Below are 26,647 nucleotides of genomic sequence, written 5' to 3'. Positions count from 1 at the left end.
GAGCTCCCATGACTGGAGCTAATTAATACCAGAGTATAATTTAAAGCTGAAAAGACTTTCTGGCTTCTGCTACCGAGAAGCCAGTCAACAGGTGAACGGGAGTTACCGGCAGACTTTCCTTGGGACATCTCCACATCTTTAGTGATCCCTGAACACGGGAGAGGGAACCCATCAGAGAAGAAACCTCGTTCTGGGCTGAGATGATGAGTCCCTCCCCAGTTCAGCGTAAGAAACAAGCCTGCGGGTGGGGACCCTCATCTTCTTAGAGATGTGACTTCAGTAGGACCTTGCCAGGTGGCTTCTCAAGTCAACTGGAGCCAAATCCCCGTGCAAAATCACATTTAAAATGGAAATCTCCACACCAGTGTTTTGCCTAAAATGCTGCCCCCCCCCACGTGGTTATATGAAAAGGGTCAAAGTAACACTCACAACAACATCAGTCCTCATTTTTCCAAAAGTCTTGATCAAATGGGCGTAATGATAATTTTCCATCTGTCGTAAAATAGCTGTCATACAAGCCACGAAGTTTCCCTGTAAAGGAGTCAAAGGGTACAATTAGAGAACAACATTCTCGAGAACAACGGGGAAAGTCGGTATCGACTAAGGGTCTGGGGGCAAAACCAGCACAGAGAAGCAGCGGGCTGTGGGGGGGGGGGGGGAGCCCTGAGCTCCGGCTCCCCGGCACGTGAGGACCGGTCACTGCCAACCTCACCATCTTGGCTTTGCTCTATTTCCTTCTCTCTAGCTGCGCTAAATGCTTCCTGACACACGGTTGTCGAGGCTGGAAAAACAAGCTTTAAATGTTCTTGCATTAAATATGCAAAAATGAAAGACGAGATTGGAACCACTGACACTTGTGTTCTGTGCTCCGTGGAAAGTTGCTGCTCTTATTACCAGGCGAAATGTGTGTGCAGCCCGTCCTCTCGGGCCGTGGCAAAGAGAGGCCTTTTATTTCTCAAAATCTGCCCGTGTCCCCCTTGGCCAATTTGGAGGCAATCACCACCGATTCCACGATGAGTTATGGTCCAATTCTCTTCCACAAGAAGAATGTGAAGAGGCATGCAAGCTCATCAGAATTTAAAGTGGCAGAGAGGACGGTTTCTCCTGGCAGACGGAGCCGGGAGAAAAGGAAGAGGAGGAGGGAAAACAGAAACCAACACGCAGAATCAAGTCATGGAGCAAAGCAGCCAAGGAAGAGGCAGCCAGTACGTGTGCGGCTGTGGGTGTGTGCGCTGAAGGGGGCTGGGCTTGGTGGGTGGGCAGAGGGTCAGGTGGTCCCGTTACCACTGGGTACAATGTATCCCTTCTGGGGGGGTCATGGCTCAACATAAAAACATAAAAACCTTCCTTGCTTTTCTAGATCCCCCCCCTAAACTAATGACATTTTAAGAAACAGAGGGAATACATTTTCGCCCATTCGACCAGTACGAGTCTGGTCCAATTACGGGATGAGACATTCTTTCAGACATACCCCAATTTTGCCCTCTTAAATGCGTTCCCGAACTGTGTTCTTTTACCCACCCCACCTCTCCAAGCACTCTACCGGAATACCTAAATGCGCTCTGTATTCATCTGGGCGCATATTCTACAGGGAAATGTTACCGTCCGGTATTTTTCCCAATCCATTTTGTTCGTATAGTATACGTGTATGCTTCCAAATGAGTCCTCAAAGGATGCATTGCACAAACTGAACAAATACAAGAATGACAATATGCTATCTTCCACTTGCATAGAAACATAAATTCTTTGTGAATGATGATAATTGTTGAGATTTGATTCCATGTTGGGGTTCAGAGAAAGAGCTGAAGATTGCCTGTTTTCCACTGGAGGGATGATTTGGAAAATGGCAAAATGTCTATGAATATGAACTTGTGAAATATGTAAATATCTGGCACCCTCATGACTCCAGAGAAGCTGCCTTTGTATCTCCCTTGCTCTTTAGGAGATGCCCTTTTGGAAAATGGCCCCTGTACCGTTGACCACCATGTGTCAAGGGCTGTGCTGAGGCCCAGTCCACCACACCACAGATTCTCCTCCTGCCCCATTTTACAGGCAGTGAGACAGGGGGCTGAGTGTTCCCCTCTAAATGAGTAAATGGCAAAACCGGGTGTAAAGCCAGTGCTTCCAGCTGCAAGGTGGGCACTTTGTAGCTGAACTAATCTCTTTCCTCTTGTCCAGATGTACATTTTAATTCTCTTTTGGAGAAACCTGAGGCCGCTGCTAATGGCCAACAGGAGTTGGAGACTGACTTTCCTGTACTTCTACAGGCATCAGAGAAAGTTGCAGGAGGGTGAGGGAAGGCAAAGGCAGCCACACACGATGTCCCACTTTCCTCCTTGACGCAGCTATCTGTGGCTGGCCTTTTCCTCAGGAGACACCGGGCTTTTTTGACCAAGTAGAGGCCTGTATTGGCCAAGATGCACCTGGTAGGGGCTCAAATTAATTTTCTGCAGGTCAAAACGGTTAAACAATGGGAACCTACACATTAGAATCGTCGGAAATCACAAAGCCAGCTATGTATATAATTAGATCCAGTATACCCATGTACTTAACTTAAAATATCAAGCCAAAAGTGGAAAGAAAAGCAGAACCCCAGGGCAGTTCTGAGAATGCCAACCGCCCGAGCACTGAGCAGCATGGATGAGAAGAAACAGTGCGCATCCAGAGTCTGGCCAGACACTCAAACAGGTGATACGGAGACACTCAACGTAGGCAGCAGACTGCCATGTAATGCTGAAAACTTCACGCAAGGCCAAGACTGGGGCAACTGACATGATGCAGGAATGAAGAAATGATGAGAAGGTAGCAATTTCCACAAAGCCAGTCCAGGGAATATGCAAATGGCCAGTCGGGCAGACTTTGCTTTGGATGAGAATGTCATGGAGGCAAGCCAATGGCCTCTTACTCTATGGCGACGAGGACCAATTGGGAATCCGCCCAGGGAAGGGGACAGAGGCAGGGCTCCACCATGAGTTAGAGGGCGAAAGGCCAGGGGGTGCAAAGGTATTCTTTATTTCACCTACGGAACTGTTCCAGACCAGTTGTCCTGTTCAGACTTTCTTAGAGGTAGCAAATCTCACTATTTCAGCTCCCTTCTAAGCTGAAGCTTTGGACCCCAATTGGAATGGGGTGATATGCCTGCTGAAATCCATAGAAATGTTCCCTATGGCCTTTGGAATGGAGTCCCATGCATGTGGTACCCGTATTTCCAAAGGGAAGCAATGCATTCACCATGCTCTACTGTTCTCGTGGACCCAGTGGAGCCCCGTGTGGTGGACCAGTGGGTTTCTGGGGAGGCATTCAGTGGGTCGTTATGAAAGCTGTATCTGAAACCAGCCAGGAACTAGAAGCAGAAATGGGGGAGAGCTGTGAAAGGAAAACTCATTCTGCAGGCTCGAAAGAAAATTACTATTCTCTGCTTTTTAATTGATTTATTTGAAATGCACTGAGAAGTCATAGGAAGCTTTTACTTTTGAACAACTGATAGGCTGGGAGGTAGGCTGGTGGTGACTGTGCAGAACGCGTCCTGAAACCTGAGTGTGGGGACCAGGTTCCAGGCCTAGAGGCTGAGGAAAAATGAGTAAATAAATAAAAACAAGACAATTCCTGAGACCTCAAAGCAATGCAAAATAGGGGCAGAGAAGTCAGGATACAGTTGCAGAAAACTTAAAAATCAGGACAGAGAATGCCTAAGAAACAAAAAATGTGAACTTCATTAGTAATCACAGATGAAAATGATGTATCATTATTTGCCTGCCAAAACAGCAAAGAAGTATTTAAGGGATGATAATGTTAGCAAGGGTGCAGGGAATGAGCACTCTTCTGCACTGCTGGTGGGAGCATAAATTGCTATAACCTTTTTAAAAAGCGATTTGCCAATAGGCTTGAAAAGTCTTGGGGGGAAAAAACCCACTCCTCGCCTTGGTAATGATACTGCTAACAATCCACCAAAGGAAGTCATTCAAAACTATGGAAGTTTACGCCCAAAGATGTCTGCTGCATTGCTGAAAACATCTGCATGTTCAACAACCAGAAACTGTGTAAGTGATAGGATACAGTGTAGGATTGCAAGATAAAATACAGGATGCCCAGTTTAATCTGAATCTCAGACACATAACAGGAAATAAGCATGTCGCAAATACCGCATTGAAAATATTGCATGGGACATCCATATGCTGACTCATCCGTTTATTGTTTATTCGAAGCTCAGGCTGAACCGGGTACCCTGTATCGATCGCTATTTGCCAAGTCAGGCAACCATACCATAGCGTGATCATGAAATGTTATGCGACCACTAAGACACTAAGCGTTAACTATGCAAATAAGAACTATTTTAATAACATGAGAAAATGCTTGAGGAAGAAACCTGGAGATGATTACATATACGTATTTCAGCAATGTAAAGAATACAGCACAAGAAAGAAAACATATCTAAGCAACTAACAAACAAACCAGGTAGTCCTTGGGGGTTGGAGAACAAAACCACAGATTACCTTTATAAACTGAAATACATATTAATATTTTAGAAGACGGTCCTAAGAGAAGAAGACAGGTCCTCCCTGTCCCTAAGTTCTGTGTTTCCTGCCCCCCGATCCTCAAAAATCTTATCCTCAGGCTGCCCTGTCCATGCAGACATGGTTATTGCTGTGCATTGCTCAAGCCCTGGACTAAACTTGCCCCTGACCTCCTAGAACTACCCTCAATGCTCCAGTTAAATATGCTTGGGGTCCCAGTGCACCAGGCAGGTGGAGAGTAGGACAGGGAACAGGGAGAACAGAAAGACAGGCAGAACAAAGCATTGGTGGTGGAGGAGGGGACATTCTGTGGCAGGTAGGTGAATGTAAGATGTCACCGAGGGATACAGGGGCAAGGGATTTAAAAAAAAAAAAAAAAAAAAAGGACAGATGTTGGAAAACGGGAACTGAGGATGAGACCTACCTTTGACACAGTATCTTTGCCAACTCTGCCTAGTTTAAGGTCTTAGGGCGAGTGTATCATTTAAAAGAACAATCCTAAGGGCTTTAATGCCTGGCCCGGAGGAGTTGAGAGAGTGTGACTTCTCTATATAACAAAGACAGACTTAGACACATGACTTGAAGGTGAGGTATGAAGTTGCTCTTGGTGGTTCGTCAACAAGATAACAATGGTTCACATGACCCTGGAGCTCACGCTTTGCAGGCAGGCGCCTGTTCTCCCTGGGACACACGGCACAGGCAGAAATTTCAACTCTCTTCAAAGTGCTTTAAGTGCCAAGGGACTTGGGGACAGCCCCAAACCACAGGCGCTGTGAGAGCTGTGAAGAGTGACCCAGGAGCACCGAGTCCGAAGGGCAGGCTCCAGATCTGAGTAACCAGAGACTTCCACTTAAACCTGGGATCACACTCCATGACTGCCAGAGACGACTTTTGCTAAAACCTTTAAACATGTTTTCACCGAGGCGAGTCCTCTGAAGAGAAACTGTTATTGAGATGTTGAAGTATCAACTCTAGTAAAGAAAACAAACCTGCCTCCTAATCGTCATTAAAGATTAAAGAAAAAGGAATCCCTCAGCGACATTTAGGATCTACTGTTCAGTGACACTGGGCAAGAATCGTAGTAAAAGTGGGTGGACAAAGGACTTGGCGAATTCCTGATGACTTTCACTTTGGGGGACATTCGAGCCAAAGAACCAATACCGTAAAGCAACACTATGAGCACCGGAAATCTAGGGAAAAGGAAAGTAACAGAGCGAAGTCTTCCGTTTCAAAGGGAGGTGAGGCGTGAATGGATGAGTTGTTGGTACAGTTAAGGGGGAAGCCCTAGGATGCACGAAGTCTTTCTGTTTTCAAAAGTGAAAGCCACGAGTGGAACGTGTAAGGCTTCTATTTGCCAAGAGGAAATTTTATAAAGAAAAACAAGGAGTCCAAAAAGCTAACACAAGGAGCACCTCAAAGTGCCACTCACTGGCCCAAAGATTCCTCCAAGGTCTCTGCAGAGATGAGGTTTGTGAAAATATACCTAGGGGCTTCTGCATGATGAATTAAAAGTAATCTAACACGTGCATTCACCCCTGTTTCCTCACATTAAACTGATAACAAAGAACACCTTTTAATTCACAAACCCGTAAGAAGAAAGAGAGAAGAGACACAAGTAAAGACAAGAGAATTCTGGGAGCAGACAAGGGAAGCATGAGTGGTTACTGAGTGCCCCAGACGCAGGAAGGGGGTGATCATCTAACGGGAACCTGCTGATTCCTGGCACAGAACCCTAGGAAGACTCAGAAGGCAAGACTACATACGAGGTGGAAATCAAGAGCACTGATGTCTTCAACATGTGGCCTGTCGACTCCGGCATGTCCACCGAGAGACACGCCCACTCACTCCTAGGCAGGGGACCATGTGTTTATTCTCTGCAAGGCGTTGGGGGCGGGGGTTGCAGAAGGGGGGTGCCTGACAAAGCAGAAGAGAAGGGGGCAGGAGCCACCTGGCTGAGAGTATCTAGTGATGAGCAATCGGCTCTCTGCTCTGCCCAGCTCCCAACATACCAGCAAGTGGGGGTTAAACCAACTTCCTCAGTCTTAGCCCCATGTCAAAATAGAACGGGAGACCAGAAAAATCCTCTTTGGAGAAACCGAACAGCCCAAGACAGCATATCCACTGTCTGCCCATAGAGGTTCAGCCCACGCAGCCTTGTACCTCCAAACTCTGTGCACACATGAGAAACAGTCTGATCAAGACTGTACAGTCTCATGAGGAAAGTCATTAGTAAGAGAAACCAAAGCAAACAGAAACAAAGCCGGGGCGGGGTGGGGGGGGGGTGGGAAAATGGGGCTATGTAAGAAAATTCCAAGACCTATAACATTTACCTTCACACAGGAGATTATATCCATAAAACGAGAACATAATGTTACGAAAAGGAACAAAGACCAAGGAAGGATTCTGGAATATTCAAATTATGTTCGCAGAAATAACTATTTTCACAGAAATATGGGGAGGTAAAGCTAACAAAATCCTCCAGAAAATGGAACAAAAAAGACACAAAGACACACACACACACACACACACACACACACACACACAGAATAAGAACACCAGAGAATCCATTTAAGAGATTCAATATCTGAGAAGCAGGGATTCCAGAAAGAACACAGAAGATGGAGAGAAAAAAGCTATTTTTTTTACAAAATGATAGAACATCCACATAAAAACTATTAGAATGAGTTCAGATGATTGCAGGATACAGGGCCAAAATACAAAACTCAATTGTTTTTCTATATACTAGCAGTGAACAACCCAAAAATCAAATTCAGAAAATAACTCTATTTACAAAAGCACCAAACCCAGCACAATACTTGATGGAAATATACTCCATGTTCATGGATTGGAAGACCTAATAATGCTATGATATTAACACCAATTAATGGGCAGCACCCCCCAAATGATCTACAGATTCCATGCAATCCCTATCAAAATCCCAGCCTGCTGTGTTGTAGAGCCTGACAAGCCAATCACAGATAACCCCATACATACTGTGTGATTCCATTGTTAGCAAATGTCCAGAATAGGCAAATGCAGAAAGGCAGGAAATAGATCAATCAGTGACGGGCAAGAGCTGGAAGTTTGGGGGTTAAATGGGGAGCGAGTCCTCATGGGTACAGGTTTCTTTTGGGGATGATGACAATATGCTAAAACTGCTTACGGTAGTAGTTCAACAACTCTGTGATTATACGAAACACTTAAATTGTTCACTTTAAATAGATGAATTTTTTTGATATATGAATTACACCTCAATAAAGCTGTCAAAAATGTTTAGGGGTGCCTGGGTGGCTCAGTTGGTGAAGCGTCCGACTTCAGCTCAGGTCATGATCTCGCAGTTTGTGGGTTCGAGCCCCACGTCGGGCTCTGTGCTGACAACCTGGAGCCTCCTCCAGATTTTGTGTCTCTCTCTCTGTATCCCGACCCTGCTTGCACAATGTCTGTCTGTCTCTCTCTCGCGCTCTAAAATAAATAAACATAACTTTTTTTGAAGCTTTTAAAAACAGATATTAATTAAATGATATAATTTCTCTCAAATGGCACGCACTGATTGTCGAGCATGACTAAGACTTATCATCATGAGATTTCACAGTACTAAGGATAAAACAATGATTCTAAAACATTAAAGAGAAAAGGAAAGCAAAGAGTCGCAGAGTGCATTGGGATTGCTCCTGGAGAGGATGCGGCAGGGGACAGCTCATTCTCAGGACAAGTAAACTATTTGCCCTTAGCAACAAAATAATGTACTACTCGGATTTAAAATCAAAATAACACACTCAGAAAAACACTTCCAAATTCTATGATCCTTTTGAAGCTGTTCTTTCTCCTTAGATTTTTTGAAATAGATGTACGACTGTTCTTTCCTTTGTTTTGATCTACTCACTTGTGTTTCCACATCATATGAAATGTCTTCACCCTTCTAGGTTTGGAGGGGAACTATAAAGAAACAATCACTGAAAATGCAGACGGGACAACGTTGTAAAATGAAGAAAGGAAAAGTGTGCCATGCAAAATACATCAGAAGGCACAAGTTGTTGCTGTACCTTGGAAAGGTATTTCACGTGTTGTTAATTAAATATTTGACGAAGCACAAGATATAATTGAAAGCCTGAATCAGAGAGTTCAGTTAAAACTCAGGTTCTTGGGAAAACGAGTATTCACTCCCATCATTTAAACTTGGCGCCCGTTCCCGGAAATACAATCTACGGTAAAATTGAGGACTGTGTTGTGTCCCTTTTCTCGCTTCAAGACAAATTCAGCCCCCATGCAGCCTTTATCCAATGTACGCATTGCTTTATTCATTTAGTTTCCCAAATATTGAAATTCTTGGTTTTATAAAGGACCATAAAGTGAAAAATGTTTGTAAAAAGAAACTACACAAAATTAAGAATAGTATGGTTGAGAAACTACACTAATGTCATCTATTAGCTTTTTCAACTCCTAGCAACAAAATTAAACCTGTATCTTAAATTTAAATGGAGTGTCTGGTTGAGTTCAGAGAATACTAGTATTTCATATTATTGCAGACACCATAAGGAAAGAAATCTAATTTTAAAAACAAAATCAATTTCAATTTTACAGTGGCAGTAATTGTAGGAAGACATTTATAGGCCAAATATACCAAAAGGGAATATCTAGATCTTAAGCTACCCATAACAATTATCTGCTACTTATTCAATGCACTAAATTAAACACATACTCACATTTGTCACAGAGGATAAAAATAAATTACGGTAAAATTTTACATATACAATTATAATTTACGGTATAATGAGGAATATATACTTGTATATAACTTCTCAATATAATTCATTTGTTGCTAACACAAATCAGAGAGTAGAGGAGAAAATTTTAAATTTATTTTTGTAAACTCAGGCAATCAGATAATATTAAAGCCTTAGAGGGCCTAGGACTTCCCAAATCTTCTCCCAAGATATATAGCATCTGTAAACACACTGTAATAGAAACAAGAATAATTCAGTGTTAATAAAATTTTATCGTTGAAGGGAGGATCAATATGCCTACAGATTTTTTTTTAAATTGACTTCTGTCCATAAAGGACACTGTCACCATCATAGTTACAGATTACAGTTGAAACTTTCTTGGATAAAAAGAAATTCCTCTATATGAATCATAAAGGATACTGTCCTCAATATAATTTATACTGGTTGGATGTGTTGGTGAGGAGGAAACTATGTCACATACCAAGTGTTAAGAAAACAAAGTTCATGAGTCACAAGAAGATGAAATATATTTTGAAATATGAGATTATTATATACTACAAAAAGATAATCTCAGTTCTATTATTTCTTAGGAAATACTTATTTATACATAAATACATATATTGTGTGCAGATATCTGTACAAGCACTATACATCATGACACAGCACTCATGGCTTGTCTGCTTACGACTCTGTAAGCCCTCGAGAGATTTTGAAGCTAAATGCCTTGACGTTTACTTTCAAAGTCTCCCGCTATGGAGAAGTAGAAATTGACAATCTGGGGGAACGCCAAAGAAATTCTGCAGAACAATGAATCTGTCTAGCAGGTGTGTAAAGGAGAACATAGCATACAGGAAACACCCCCCTTTGGGGCTCTATGCCCACCCTGTCTCCCCATCACCACAGCCCGGAGAAAATCAAAGGTTCCCAAGATTCTGAGGAAATGGGGCCACTGGGGAAACACCAAAAGACATTGAGGGAATAAGACCAAATTGATGAGAAGATTCAAACTGGCGCAGAGTAGTACCAATACAACACTCCATGAACATTAAAGAGTGGGCACATGTCCACAGCATGGAGCTCCTGGAGGAAGGTCAGACATGAGTAGACACAGCCCTGCCTAGGAGGAGCACACGTGGAACCAGGGGCACAACTCTCTCCCAGACCAGTGGAACCAAGTCAAAAGGACACAGGAGGATACTTGAGAAGGGTCCTCTGGCCACAAGTGGGACAATGGGGACATCCGAGTTTCAAAATGAACAGTAAGAGCAAAGGACTATAAACCTTAAATTAAAAAAAAAAAAGAAAAACATAAGTCTCCATTGATAAACTGGTATACAAGGTGGGGGGGGTGGTGACGAGAAGAGAAAGCAAAGCCCTTCTTACAGAAGACTAAATAACGTAGATGGCATAGGAAAATGCAAAAATTGCCACTTTCAACTCCAGAAGGACTGGATGATTCCAGCAACGGTCCTGCATGGGTACTGAAACCAGTAGGTCAAGCTCACTGGAAAGGAAGGCATTTGCTCAGCTTGAAAGTACTGTATCCCCCCACAGATTCTTCTGTGCCTCCTAGTGTGATGGTGTTCTAAGGACACATTATCACCTAGGTAGGGTTTTGTGCCAAAAATGTTTACTCATGAGGGAATGCACAGACAGATCCAGAAATGGGACTTTTGACAAGACAATTGTCCTAGGCCTTCCAAAAAAAAAAAAAAATCAATGAAGAAATTTCATTTGGGCCACATATTACATGTTATTAGGGGGATCACTGCTAATTTTTATGAATATCATAATCGTATTGACTGTGTTGCAGAATTATTCTTAGCAGAAGCACAACACAATTAGGAATGACATTCACGATGTCTGTGGTGAACTTCTGGTCGAGTAAAAAGCCAGTTTTCATTACACACACATACAACTCCACAAGGGAGGGGAGGCAGAGACAACGCATTTGGGCAAAATGTCCGTAAATGTCCGTAAGTGGTAGATCTGGTTGGTGAGTATACTGGCTTTTACTATCAGAGCTTTTTCAAATTTCTGTACCTAAGAAAAATTTCAAGATAAAAAGCTGAGGGAATACAATGTCTACCCGCAGTCTAGTGCAGAAGACGTACATGACAACAATTAATTAAGACCCAATGTTACAGATACTATAAAAGAGAGTTATTACAGACTGACAAGGGAGTTCTAAGGAGGAAGTGCTCCTTTTCCAACCACAGGAACTGTTACTCAATATAATAACAGGAACACAAGCAATGATTTAGCTATTTTGAGACACATTTGGAGAGGGGAGATAAAAGTGAAGAGCCTTAAGCAACCCACATCCAGAAATATTCACTCAGGAAAATGTTCGAGGAGCTGAAGTAGAACTAAGTGGGGGGTGTATTGCTTTTGCACAGAAAGCTCTGCCATATGCATTTTTCTTAAATGTAAGAACACCTAACTGATTGGGAGCATGCCCTGTACGTATGTATTCTGACCTTAACAAAATAGTCTACAGTGAAAGGGAAATGGAAGAACCATCCTGTTTTCCTACCAAATATGGATCTACATATCGCTCACTCTCCTTTTGGTATTTTACAATACCATTCTATTAATGGTAGAAGTTATACAGGTACGTAACAGAAAATTAGTTTAGGAGTAAATGTCTGAGAGGCAGACATTTTGGAGTAATCACTTGATCGAGATCAAGAACACTATATGGAGCAGAACAGGCTATTTCACTTCTCTGAGCCTCAGCTGCCTCATCTGTAAAATGGCCACAGTGATTTGAAAATGTGCAGTTCTTGAGAGGCTTAAATTAGTCATATAGGTAAGGATATGTAAGGATATTAGCATAGTCGCTGGCTACGTAACGAATAAGGGATCTCATGGTGGCAGTGATGGGGGCGATGATGATGATGGCGGATAAAAGAGAAAAACATACGCAGAAGGTTATTTTAAGGTCATTAAATTTGCATACTAAAACTCACAAATCATTCATGACAGAATCAAAGAAGATCTAAAAGAAATGGGGAGATATATCATGTTCATGGATCAGAAGAATCAATAAGAGTTCAGATGTCAATTGATCTACAGTTACAAAATAGCAGCAGGTGTTTACTGTAGAAACTAACAATCAGAATCTAAGCTTTCTACAGAAAGGCAAATAACGTGAAACAGCCAAAGAAACTGTGAACCAAGTAGGACACACTACCAGATTTTCAGATGTGTTATAAAACTACAGATATCAAAAGAGCAGGCATACCAGGAAAAGAATAAACTGATGAGACAAAGTGACCGCACAACAGGCAAACTGATTCTCAACAAAGTACTGAGAAAACTCAATGAGAAAGTATAGTGTTTTCAACAAGTGGGATTTCCAAAGGGTACAATGAGACACCATATGGAAAGACAGGAAGAAAAGGGAGGGCAGTAAGGCCCATCCATACCCTATGCTACATACAAAAACCAGCTCAAAATAGATCATAGACCCAAATGCAAAAAAAAAAAAAAAAAAAAAAGGCCCAAAAAACCAAAAGCCAAAAACCAAAAAAACGTAAAACAACAGAACTTCTGGAGGAAAACACAGGAGAAAACCCGACCTTGGCTTAGGCAAATACTTCTTAGGATACAAAAAGCATAAAACAAAAGAAAAAAAAATGGTAATTTGGACTTCCTCAAATTAAAAATGCCTGGTCTTTGAAAGGTTTTGTAAAGAGTAAAAAGATAGGCTGCAGAATTGGAGAAAATATTTGCAAAATGCGTATCTGACAGAGCGCTTGTGTCAAGAATATATAAAAACTCTGAAAAGTCAATAACAAACAACCCATCAAAAAACTGGCAAAAGAATTTAAATAGATGCTTCACCGAAAAAGAGATTCAAATGGCCAGGACACACACAAAAAAATGCATTCGGTGTCACTACTCAATGGGAAAATGCCAATTAAAACCATAGGGAGATACCACCATACCTGTTAGAATGGCTGAAGCTTAAGGAAAAAAGAAAAAGAAAAAGCAGGAAGCTGCAGAGACACTGAAAGTCTCCTGTATCACTGGTCTAAAGGCAAAATGATACAGCCATTCTGGGAAACACTTTGGCAGTTTCTTATACAGTTAATCATATAGCTTTTGACCCAGCCATCCTGCTTCTAGGTAGGGACCCAAGAGAGGTGAAAACACAAGTTCACAGCAAGACCTCTACGCTAATGTGGATAGATAGTTCTTTTCCCAGATTTTGTTCTTTTAATTTTTTTAATGTTTATTTATTTTTGAGAGAGACAGACAGAGTGTTAGTGGGAGAGGGGCAGAAAGAGCGAGGGAGACACTGAATCCGAAGCAGGCTCCAGCTCTGAGCTGTCAGCACAGAGCCCGACGTGGGGCTCAAACTCATGAACCACGAGATCATGACCTGAGCTGAGGTCGAACGCTTAACAGACTGAGCCACCCAGGCGCTCCTGTAGACAGTTCTATTCATAATTCCAAACAGGGAGATATCAACACATCTACTATTCGGCAAACATATAAACAATAGTGGTACGTCCATGGGATAGGACAGTACCGAGCGACCAGATGGAATAAACTGTTGATAAACACGGACAATTCTCACATCGGGGTAAGTGAAAGATGCCAGACTCAGACCCAAAAGGCAACCTGGAGTATGGATTCGTTTACTTGACATCCTGGAAACTCAAACATGATATTGACCAAGGGGAAAAGATGGGCTCCAAAAGGGCACCAGGGACTTTTGTAAGAGAACGGAAATATTCTAACCCTTGCATTTGGTCTTGATGACAGAACTGGACACACCTGTCAAAATGCAGAACTAAAAAGTAAGGATGTGACTGTATAACCTTAAAAATATACGTAAAGAAGAAAATTTGACAATCAAAAAATTCCCTGTAAATGATATGTAACTAATCTTGGCATTATACTGGATTCTTTCTCGCTCTTGCACATATAGAAAAAGACTAGCTTTAATAAAAGCAGGATCATACTTTAATTATTGTCACTTTCAGATGGCTTTGTTATGCGGTGGTGCAAGCCCTACATCACTCCTCTCGTTTTTCACATTGTTCTTGAGTATCCGTGCCAATATATTCTCACATGTGAACTTTACAACCACATTACTGAGTTTGAAACAGTTCCCAATGGAATTTAAATTGAGATCCCACTGAATTTTTTAATTAATTGAAAAGGCCTAGGATATCAGCCTTCTCATTTCCGCACACACAATGTGTCTAGATTTGTTCAGGTCTATTTTTACGCCATTCAAGAATATTTTGTGGTTTTCGTCATAAGGACTATGACCAGCTCTTGTTAACGTTCCCCCTTTTGGGAAGGGTGCCTTCTTCAAAAACCTTTTAAATTTTCTCTACATTTTTATTGGTATATTTGGGAAAATGACTAAATTTGATGTGTATATTTTGTAATTGAACTTACAGAATTCTGTTACTACTCCTAACAGGTTTTGTTTTGTTTTGTTTTGTTTTTTTAATTTTGTGGGGGAGGAGGAGGCTGTAAATGAATCAAACATGGGGCTTCTGGGTGGCTCAGTCGGTTGAGCATCCGACTTCGGCTCAGGTCATGATTTCAGTTTGTGAGTTCGAGCCCCGTGTCGGCCTCTGTGCTGACAGCTCAGAGCCTGCAGCCTGCTTCGAATTCTGTGTCTCCCTCTCTCTCTGCCCCTTCCCTGCTCATACCCTGCCTCTCTCTGTCTCTCAAAAATAAATAAATGTTAAAAAAAAAATGTTTAAATGAATCAAACATCTGTCAATAATTCTGTGTTGTCCTTTGTCATTGTTGTACTTCTGTTTTCTTATTTCTGTTTCTAGACTTAGGACACAGTCTATCACCACCAAGCACACAATGTCAAGTTGTAATAATAACTTCTGGTGTCTTTGCTTTCTTCAAGATTGTAGTCAGCATGCTTTAGGGTCTGATTTTTTAATGTCTATTTTTCTATTGAGATATAACTGAAATATAACACTGTGTAAGCGTAAGGTACATAATATGTTGATTTGATACATTATATACTTATTACAATTTGATTACCACCATGCCATTGGGTCACGAAATTACCATTTCTTTTGTGTGGTAAGAACATTTAAGATCTAGTCTCTTGGATATTAGTTGAGGCTGTACCTTGCATACGATGTTAAGCAAGTATTCCAAACCTAGAGATCGCTTATAACAAAATATGTGAGGCTAAACAAAGATGGTGATGGATATTATTACCAGAGAAGAGTTTTCTCACTAAAGAGCGAATGCATCAGAAAAAAAATTAAGCATCAAAAAACCACATAGGTATGCTTTTAAATTCTTACTAATGGGTAAAAATGGGACTCCCCAGAAAACATAAATACGTGAGGACAGGCTAGCTGTAATAAAATAAAACGTAGAGCAGCAACACCTCTTAGACCCCTCATTTCCTCGGAGGGTAACGGAACCACTCCTTACTTTCAGTCACGTAAGAGACATCCACAGAGGCATGCTGTATATGCAGCAGATTCTGAAGTCCACGTGTGGTTCGCATTCTGGTGGACACAGTGTGTTGACAGGGAGCTAACTGGCAGAGAAATGTAAACATTAGCTTCCCTTGTTAGAGTTGAGGTAAACGACTACCTTGATATTCACGGCAAGTATACGTTGTAGGTATCGTCATATCAAATCGTGCAAAAGCAAAGGAACCCTCTTGAATGTCCATTTGGTGAAAACATTCAAGGGGATGCCAATTAAAATATATAGCTTATATTTCCCATTTATTTCTACAGAGACATAATGAAAATACCAGAAGAGGCCACTCCACCAATCTGATGAAAAAATAGAGCCGCGGTTTATAATTACCGAATTACTTAGCTCTGATCATAGGAGTGACTGTCGTGATTTTAAATTAGGGAATACGAAACATCGGATTGTGGAGGTTAATCTCCTTGAACAAAATTCATACAGTTTTAAGGTTAACATGTTTACGTTACGACAATCAAGGACGCTGCAGTCTTTTGCCAAGCGCATATCATTAAAAACGAAAGCGTCACCAATCAAATGGGTTTCCCATTTCCTGACCCCAACACTCTAATCACTAGTCACATGGAGAAGACGCAAATTGGAAGTCACTTTCCAACACATGTTCAGTCAAGACTTTTTTATTTTTTATTAATCTTGCTTAAGCAAGGTCTTAACAGCATGTAAAAGAAGGTAAACCCACAAAATGATGCTAAAATGACTAATTTTAATTATTTTCCAGAGTCGCTACTTGTTTGCAAAATTGAGTACAGTTTCCACAAGCTAATTATCTGGCTACACAGTTAAGTTTGCAAACTGTAATGTTGCTAGTTCCTGTCTAAACAAAAAGCATACGGGATAATGAAGCCCACTTGTTTTGAATTTAAATCAACTGTTTTGGTGCCACGAAAAGGCAAAAAAGCAGAAATCCAGGTTGATCAATTAAGTAGAGGCGTAGTCAATAGGAGACCTTTATTTGAAAGAATCACAAACCTCAAACACTGCTACATGCACATTCTGGTAAGGCGATCACCATTACTTGGGATAAAACCATTATCACACATAAAAAACAAAACTGCAGTATTAATGCAGACCAAGGTACAGGCCTCCAACTGCAAGACCATGAGACGCTCCGCCCCTCCCCTTGAATCCACGTCTGTTGTGGACTGAACTGTGCTCCCCCCAAATTCATATATTCAAGTCCTAACACCCAGCACCTCAGAATGTGACTGTTATTTGGAGAGAGGGCCTCAAAAGAGGTAATTAAGAGGCACCTTGGGGGTTCAGTCGGTGACGTGTCCAAGTTCGACTCAGGTCATGATCTCGTAGTTCCTGAGTTCCAGCCATGCGTCGGGCTCTGTGCTGGGGGCTCGGAGCCTGAAGCCTGCTTTGGATTCCATGTCTTCCTATCTCTCTGCCCCTCCCCCATTCATGCTCGGTCTCTTTCTCTCAGAAATGGATGCACATTTAAAAAAATTTTTAAAAAAGAGGTAATTAAAATTAAACGAGGTCATGGGGGTCCCAAGTCCAATATGACTGATGTCATTAGAAGAGGAGACCTACAAACGCAAGCCATATGTAAGCCAAGGGGAAGCTTTAAAAGAAAGCACCCCGCCCAAAGCCTTGGTCTTGGACTGTTGGATATCCCCCAGCACCCTGGGGAAGTGAATTTCTGTTGTTCAGGCCACTCACCCTGTGGCCTTTTGTTAGGGGAGCACTAGCAACCTCCCTCCCTGCTCGAGCCACACTTCCAAGGCGTCCTAGAACCTTGCCAGGCTCCCTCCCCCTGTAGAGACTGCCTGTGTATGCCCTCTGAAAAAGGCTGCTTCCCGAGAAGACCATCTGACACACCCCCACCCCCCGCCCCTTCTTCAGTGTTTGGATTCAATGCCTCCTTTTCTACCGGCTAAGCCGACATTCCATTTCAAGTTGTAGCCCAGCTCCAGCCCCTGCCCTCTTCGGGAACATTACCTAATCCACCTGCTCATTAGAATCATGGTCCACCAACTCTCCTCACAAAAATGTAGACTCCACAAGAGCAGGATTTTGACTACCAATGGACCTTTCGTTTCTAGAAAAGAACAATGAGTCCATGACAAGGCTGACTAATGCTTGCATTCAGTTGTCTTTTTTTTTTTTTTTTTAAATATTTAAAGTCAAAGAAAAGAACAAGGCCCAATACGAACAAGTAGAAGGGGACATTGTTTGGTGCAGCAAAGGCCACGACCTGAAATAAGGAGAGACCGTCTACCAATAAATAGGAGAAGGTACTTCTGGTGAAGTTGCCTACTGCTTTTCTCATCCTTTTAAAGATCCCTCTCAACTGACAGCCAATGGGTATCATTCTAAAGAAATTGACGCACCAAAGCAATTTCTACAACAAACCTGAAATGCACCTTCTGGGACAACGGTGCTACCAGAGTTTCGTTGTGTCTAGTGGTACTGAGTTCATGTTTGCAACACATTTCTGTGCTGGGGTTTGTAGGGAGGGCACTCGAATGCTAAAATCTACCTTAGGGCCACAGGTATTCACAGGTGTTCTCTTTTCTCTAAAGCACGCTCTCTCTCCATTTTATCATTTTCAAAACAAATTAAACCCTGCCCAGGAAAAAGAAAAAAAAAAACTACCCAATGAGTCCTGCTCACTGAATGGAAATTGCATTAATAACAAGTACTCGGTATGCTGGAGAACTTCGGCAGCGTTGTACATAACGCAAAAGCCAGGAGTCCGTCGTAAGAAGTGGGGTGTGTGAGCGCGTTTATGAGGCAGTAACAAGGTTCTGCTCCGGCATGAAGTGCAGCCTGTGGCTTCTCTCCCAGGCAGAGCTTCCCCTTGGGGCTCAGCCACATCGGGTCATTTAGTATAAGCCTCCATCAAAACATACGGCAAAGGCCAAGACCAAAAAGAGCGAGCTGGTACCCACCGAGCCATCACAACGCAGGCATGTAATCCAGGAAAACTGAGGAAGCAGAAAACCTCATTTTCATCACATCGGAGAAAACATCATGCCCAGCGCACTGCACTCGTCAGTGAGAAGCAGAGTGAGTCCTGCCGCCACCACGGGGCCTGGGCAGCGTTGAGGGGACCCAGACACAACTCTCGGGAGGGTTTGCTCGGCGCACCGCGTGTGTATCAATCAGGAAAGAGTGAGGGCGTGCGGCCACATGACTCAACTAACGCTCATGCTACCACCTGAGAGCAAAATCCTTTCACAAGGAGGCAAAGGGCACACGCAGCTTGTTTGGAAATATCAAAATTGTCTTCGACTTGCCAATGGTTTGTGACTTTGCCAGACGGACAATCTACTTGATTACTCACGTCAGCTAGGAGTCAAGCAGTAAACTTCAAGCTAAGGGTTACGAAAGTAATGGGGAAGAAACAGCCAGAGATCAGACACATTCAACGGACCAGGGTTTCGAAAGGCCCAACAAGTCCTAAGTCACCACTTGTCGCCGCGAGCGGGCTCGCCCAGAATCTATCCTGAGACCAACCGCAAGTCACTCTGAGACGCGGCTTCCAGAGTTGAGGGGGTCTGAGCCACAGCAAAAAAGCTCCGTGTGGACACCCCGATATTACAGTCACAAGTCAAGGGCGGCCTCTTTCAGATTCCCACGGGCCCGGGGTGACTACCTGGAACCACGAAGCCACGGGGCAGAGCCGAACATCCCCGCGGCTTCACCCCTATAACTGAGCGCGAAGGAAGCCGTTTCCAATCAGAGAGCAACATGTGGGGTCCAGGAAGAACAGGGTCATGTCTGTGAGACCCGGGATCTGCGCAAAGGGTTCAGACCATCCGTTCCGGTGACCGGGCTGCTGGCAGGTGGCTCAGAATGAAGACAGCAGGAGACCGAGAGCCCGGCTCACGCCCATTTTGCGTCTCTTTCCTGCCACTCAGATGGGTGCTCAGGACGGACCGAGGGTACAGAGCGGAAGCGTCAGGAACACGGCTTGTACAACGTGCTGCATGGAAACCACCGCCAACCGTCCCCAGAGCTGAGGGAGCCGATGCTGGCAGAGCCTTGCGAGCCTAGCCTCCCCTCCCCCTGCTCCAGGGGTGCTCAGACACCGAAGACGGCCGGGTGTCTTCACCTCTATATCCGCACGGCCGTGGCCCTGAACCCAGGGTGTCCGGGACAGAAGCTCTGGAGCAACAGAACCAAAGACTAGGACAAGTAGGGCCAAAGAAGACTGAAAAAGAGAACTGGCAGAGCATTCGTTCCAGCCGTGTCCTTCAGAGCCCGCTGCCCGGCTACACGGTGGGCTGAAGGCGCTGAGAACGGGCCACTGGGGAGCTTGCTGGAACCGGGGTCCTCGGGATGGTCCCCTCCCTGGCGTCAACAAATGCGCGCATCGCCCCTTGCTATAGGCCAGGGCCTGTGCTGGAGCTTGGAACGTGAAAGGAAATAAACCGTCAGGGTGCCTGCCCGTGTCTAGCGAGAAACCACCATTACAGGAACAATCCTTGCAGCGAGACAGAGCCAGGAGGGGTGACGGGGGACACAGGTGCTCTAGAGGAAGGGAACAGGGACAGCCTAGCCAGGTGGAGGTGGGGAGGGGAGGGGGGTGGATTCAGTCCAGGCAAAGGCGATGCTTCATCACGACGGTGGAGGCGTCAGGAGCCCGAGACCTCGGAGCCCAGCAGGCCTCGTGACAAGAAGCGGCCAGAGAGGCCGAAAGAAACAGGGGAGCAAAGAAACGGTCACGGACACCGGGCACGAGACGCCGTGGGCTCTGTGGAGCCAGGAGGCCAGTGGGTCTGGCTGGCAGCCTTCGCCAACCCTGTTCTTGTATTTGAGCCTTCGTCAGAAGCCAAGAAATAATGGGGGTTTGGGGGCGCTGTTTAATCTTCCTTGCCTTCAAGCCTCCTATGTCTTAGAACTCACCATCCCAAGAGTAGACCGGACGCTATTCCCGTCCACACGTACAGCTAACGTGATGGGAAAGAAAGTTGCCCCATTAGGGAAACTCAAAACACCGAAACCTTGGATGTTCACTTAGAAATGAATGTATATAGTAACTACTTCCTCCGGATAACAGCTTTCATTTGCCTTCTGGTTTGCACGCTCTTACACACACACGCAATTCCTTTTCTACCAAACACAGAGTGAAGAAGGGAAAAGGATACCTTTGGAACAACTCACAATTTTTCTAGACTACACATACGATAGTTAGAACTCCGAAGGCTAGCTCCGTGTAAGGATACGAGTGACCAAGCCCGCCCTTGGTTGTTGGCAACGGGGAACAGCAGGAGGCAGAGACGCATGTCAACCAGGGAAGCCTTGGTGGCACTCCGTGGCACGTCACCGCTCTGGGATCGAAAAGGAAAGAACAGCGATCAGAGAAAATGTCAAGATGACAATCCAGAGGGCACAGCAGGTGCTACCTGCTCCTCCTCGGGATGCACCTTGTAGACGCCCCTCTTTGCCTGGAGCGTTGACAGAGCAAGTAGGGGAACGTTTTGCGTGACTGACTGAAACGTATTCCTTTCCTGTCTTTGCCAGTAAAACATTCAATTATATTTATAAAAAAAAAATGTCAGTGTAGTACTTAGAGAATTCGATTACAAGGGGCCTGCTGACAAATTACAATTCTTGTTCCCCTTCCCACTAATTATTTTGTACGTTTTTGACACATAATAACATATGGCTTGCAAATCTCTTTAATTCAGATTTCCTGGCAGAGAGAGAATGGCTATTGGGGGGAAATGTGAATTTTGGCATATATTTTGTAAAAATAGATTTTATGTATATACGGGAACTTACTTAAAAATCCACTGAAGTATACATAGTGATTCATCTGATACCTACATCCAGTCTAATGGTTATGTATTAGCTTTTTCTTACTATTCCAACAGCCCTGTTAACATATTTGGATTCATTAAAACAGACATAAACTGTCTACTATTTTGAGTTTAAAAGAATTATTACATACACTCTTGCCCTTCTCGAAACTCCTGCTTCAAATTTTCAATTATTTTTATTTGAAATTATTTCTTTCAAATAATGTAAGCCATGATAAAAAAAAACACATTAGTATTTCTTAATAGTCTTTATCCATCCTAAAAATCGTCATCCAAAGTTGTCTTTGTATATAATAAACCAATTCTTGATAAATAATTAATGGCTTGTAAAAAAAAAAAAAAAAACACACAAAACTGATTTTCCAGGGACAGAAAGTAAATACATGAATTTTTAACAAGGAACACGTAAGCCCAAAGCATGGATATAAACACATACTCAGGAAAATATCGATATCTTATTTTTGTCGTGGGTCTCCAATATATTTTGATAAGCTAAGTAGCAGAAAACAAACCACACAGCAAGGGGCGTCTCCCAGGGTTACACTAACCCACTTCTCTCTCAACAGCCGCTAGGTACACTCACTTATCCTTTTACCACTGAGTGTCCCAGGAAGCAGCACACCCCCAGATTGTCCCCATACGGGAAGGTGTCCAGCGCTCCCCCACAATAAAAAGAGGGGGAGCTGAGGAGAATGGACCAATGTTGTCACAAACGCCACTGCTCTAGAGAGACAGACGTCACTCCCAAAGGGGCTGAGTGCTCGTTAGCAGCCCGGTTCTGATGCTCTGTCTCAGCCATTGCTTCCCGGGTGGAGAATATTATTAACATTCTACCAAAGCAGTAGGAATTGAAGGTATATTAGCAAAATGAAATTATTAGGCTCAAAAAATCGTAAGTGGCATATCATTAAATTAAGGGGCATTAAAAAGATCATTTTGCAAGGACTAATTGATTGTTAGCTTTCTAAACAATAAGCACACAAAATTTAATAGTTAATTTGTTTTTGTACACATTCCTAAGCTAGTTTTATTCAAAAATACCCTCAAAAGATACCGATTTGTGTTGTTCCAAATTTGTACAGTCATAAAATGAAATAATCAAACGTCTTCATAAGCTCAAAAGTGGCCGGGCGGGTTGACCACTGAGTTGTGACACATGTCCCACAGCAGCAACATAAGATGCTAACACTGGGGGAAACTGAGTCAGGGGTACGTGTGAGTGAACGTGTTGTAGGATCTTTGCAACTTTTCCATAAGTCTACTCCAAATTATAAAGCCAACTTAAAAAAAAAAAAATAATAGTAGAAATGCAACACCAAAAAATAAAAGGGGGGAGTGATCTCTCTTTCTAGAAAAACTATAAAATTCATCTGGTGAGAAACCCTGATGATCATGTAATGATTTTGTTTTCTTTAATTACATAAAGATGTCTAATCAAAAAGCCTGAACAAAAAGAACCCGGCATGAGTCAGCTACTGCCATCCAGTGAGGGCCATCCTGATCGTCAAAGCGACATACTCTGATTTAAGCCTTTTTTAAAACTTGGATACAGCAAAGGAACTGGTGCTTCAAGGCAGCTATTTGAATCTCACAAACCCAGTATTTGTGGGTGTGCTAGACAGTTCTTCCCAGAAGCCGACTGTAAAAGAAGGTAAACCGTGCTGACGTATGGGGTGTCTCAAAGACGGGGGTAAGTCGGTTAAGCATCCAACTTCAGTTCAGGTCACGATCTCACGGTTCACGCGTTCGAGCCCCGCATCGGGCTCTGTGCCTCTGTGAGTCGGGCTCTGGGCCGACGGCTCCAAGCCTGAAGCCTGCTTTGGAGTCTGTGTCTCTGTCTCTGTCACTGTCTCTCCCTCTCTGCCCCTCCCCCTGCTCATCCTCTCCCTCTCTCTGTCCCTCTCAAAAATAAATAAAGCATTAAAACATAAATAAATAAATAAAAAGACAGGATGTATTTCTCAGAAAGATGGAGACACTAATGACAAAAAGGGGGTTTAGTAAGCTCGTTACGCAGTGACTTGCAAACCAGCCATTTGCAAGCACAAATCCTGATTGGAAATACCAGCATGCCCGCACCCGCTGTGCTGCTGCTAGAAAGCTCAGACACGGCGATGTCCCCGTGTGCCCACACCAAAGACAACAACGCCGGACGGTCCAATTAGAGCTGCATCCAGAGGGAATCCCATAGCGTTTAAGAGCCTGTGTCCAACCCTCACCCTAGCAGGACTCCGCCACCGGCAGGCCGGTCCACGCACGGCACAGCACTGACCCCCCTCCGAGGGAGGCCGATGCGTTTGTTGCTTTCCAGAACAGAAGAGCTGAACATCAAAAGATGCACAACATCCTCCCACACGGTTAACTTCGATTTTTTTTTTAATTAAAATAGCACGAAGCTCTATATTAAATGAAGGAAATGACTGAAGAAAGCCCAGTAAAGGAATGAGAAGCCAAGAATACGCGGGTTCCACGCAAGCGATTACCGTTTCGAGACGCATGCTGACTCCCGAGAACTGCCCACGACACCACTTCCCGAGGACGGACTGGTGAGCTGTGCCAGAAAGACTTTGGAAGCTATTATCCGCAGCAGAGGCCACTTCATGAAGTCCTGAGATGTCACAGTGACACCTCGACGAAAGAGACATTTGACCTTGAGGGCGGACAGACTTCCTGAAATCCCCGCTTTCAACCGTTGACGTGGTTGATCGTGAGCCCTGAAGCAGCGAGTCCCAGGATGGAAAGAGCGGACGCTAAAGGGGGGCTAAAAGCGTGCCGGGTGGTCACACGAGGCGCACAGGAGAAGACTCTCTCGGCCGCTCTGATCGGACAGTCGATCAAACCACAGTCAACCGGGGAGGCGCTGAACACAATACGCACCCGACATTCACTGTAACTTCCACGTGTCCCAGTAACTTCATTTGGATCTGCCCGCTACCGGCTGCCTGTAGCACATACCGCACAGGGGAGCCTACACCGCAGAAACGAATTTTCTCGGTTTTGAAGGGCTCCGCAGGGCTGGCTTTTCCCGAGGCTTCTCTCCTGGGCTCTCTAGGGCTGACCGTCCCTCTGAGCACCTGCTTCTCCTCTGCATCGTAATCTCCTCTTCTTACAAGGACACCAGTCACGTTGGATTAGGACCCACCCCAAAGGCCTCATTTGAACTTCACTGTCTTTAAAAAGATAATTAAGACCTGATCTCTGAGGCACCTGGCTGGCTCAGTCAGCTGAGCGTCCAACTTCAGCTCAGGTCACCACCTCATGGTTTGTGAGGTCTGTGGGTTCGAGCCCTGCAGCGGGCTCGCTGCTGTCAGCACAGAGCTTGCTTTGGATCCTCTGTCCCCATCTCTCTCTGCCCTACCCGCTTGTGCTCTCTCTCTCTCTCTCTCTCTAAATAAAGAAACATTTTACAAAATAAATAAAGACCTGACATCCCAATAAGGTTACTCTCTTATTGTGTGAGGTGCTGGAGGCTGACACCTGGCACCTGTGTTTCAGGGGCAAAGACACAAGTTGGCCCATAAAAGGACCAGACCTCCTTTTTTTCTGAGTGTGGGTCCTGTGAGTGAAACACCAGCGTATCTTTGTCTCCTAAATCATATCCCTAACACATTTTCTACAATTTTCAGTCTCAGTTCCCTTAGACAACTTGATGACATATGAAAAGCAACCTGAATACACATTTTTCCTTGATTTTTATGACAAGGGTCCAGAAGCCCCCAATTCAACAACCGTTTAGTGACTAGCTTTACTTGCCCGTTCTGTAGCTTGTTGAAAATGAAATATCTTCCTATGGCAAGTAACAAAGCCAAGTAATTTTAACCTGGACAGGTGTTATCAACAGGTTTGGAAACAAACACCAGTGGCTCTGAGCAAGGACACATCTGAGCCACTGGGTACAGTCACCCTTAAAAACCACCAGCCACCAGCTGCTGCCCGGATATGGTGACGGCACCAACAGAGGCTGCATTGACCAAGCTAAGTGGAGGGCATTTCAGAGTTGTTTGGGGGCGCCTGGGTGGCTCAGGCAGTTAAACATCCGACTCGTGCCTTCGGCTCAGGTCACGATCTCACGGTTTGTGAGATCGAGCCCCGAGTTGGGCTCTGCACTGCTTGCTTGGGATTCTCTCTCATTCTCTCTGCCCCCCTCCAACTTGCGCTAGCTCATTCTCTCTCTCTCTCTCAAAATAAATACATACGCTGAAAAAAAATAGTTGCTTGAGGAATGAATTTATGAATATTTAAAAGGGAATAACTCCCAACAGAGGTGAAGACAAATTAAAAGGGGGATAAAAAGGCAAGCTCCTTAAAGGTGGGAGATAGAGTTCCATGTCCCCGTCTCCCTTGTGCCTCCCCATCATCTCCACCCCTACTGCCCTTGCTGCTGAGCGGGGGACTCCTCCACTCATCTGTCCTCACGGAACCCCCTCCTTCTGCAGACAGGACTGCAGCATAAAATGCAGGTCTCCTGCTGGATGTTCACTTCAGATAAAAAGCAAATTACTTTAAAGTAAGTATGCCTCATGCAACATTTGGGACATACTTATACTTAAAACGTCATTGCTTATCTGGAATTCACATTTAACTGGATGCTCTGGATTTCTAGTTGCTGATGGGGGGCTGCACCTGCAACCTCCTCCTCTGCAGCCAAGTAAAAACTGCTCTGAGACACATCCCTGAGCCTCCCGCTCTCACACTGCTCCTCCTCCCCATCCTCCTCTTATCTGCTCAGTCTGGGTGTTCCCCAAGGCCCCTTTCTTGGCTCCTCTATTCTCTCTCTTCTCTGGGCAAACTTTAAACTTTGGTACCTTTAAATACTGTGTCTACTCAGAAAGACGACTGCTCATTGGCCCGGGAAGATATAACAAAGGCCATTCCGGGACCCAAGAGAGGAAGGATCTTAACCCAGATGAATTTTTGAACTTCTTTTTCTCCATAATTTATCCCTAATGTTCTTGTGTTTGTTCTGTGCCAAAGACTGAGCGAGAGGCTGACGACACAGAAATAGGAGACAGAGTCTCAAGATGTGAGAATCTCAATCAGGAGGGAAGAGGACAGTGTGAACACTGGACAAGGCTGCAGGAAAGGTAAGGGCCAGTCTACACATTCTAAGAATGATGAGTATCAC

The 26,647-nt window shown here is 44.0% G+C and overlaps 1 protein-coding gene across 1 annotated transcript in view; it reads right to left on the bottom strand.

Moving 5' to 3' along the window:
- The window catches only part of DOCK1 (dedicator of cytokinesis 1), a gene marked incomplete at its 5' end in the record, with an annotated part of 461,308 nt that overhangs the window by 193,984 nt on the left and 240,677 nt on the right, over positions 1-26,647 (bottom strand). The window contains one exon of the mRNA XM_049646029.1: positions 430-531. Within this exon, the coding sequence (XP_049501986.1) occupies positions 430-531 (102 nt within the window). The remainder of the gene's footprint in view (positions 1-429; positions 532-26,647) is intronic.

This window comes from Panthera uncia, chromosome D2 (assembly GCF_023721935.1).
Source record: "Panthera uncia isolate 11264 chromosome D2, Puncia_PCG_1.0, whole genome shotgun sequence".
Lineage (NCBI taxonomy): Eukaryota > Metazoa > Chordata > Mammalia > Carnivora > Felidae > Panthera > Panthera uncia.
The sequence above is the reverse complement of the archived record's forward strand: the minus strand, read 5'-3'. Positions and strand labels throughout refer to the sequence as shown.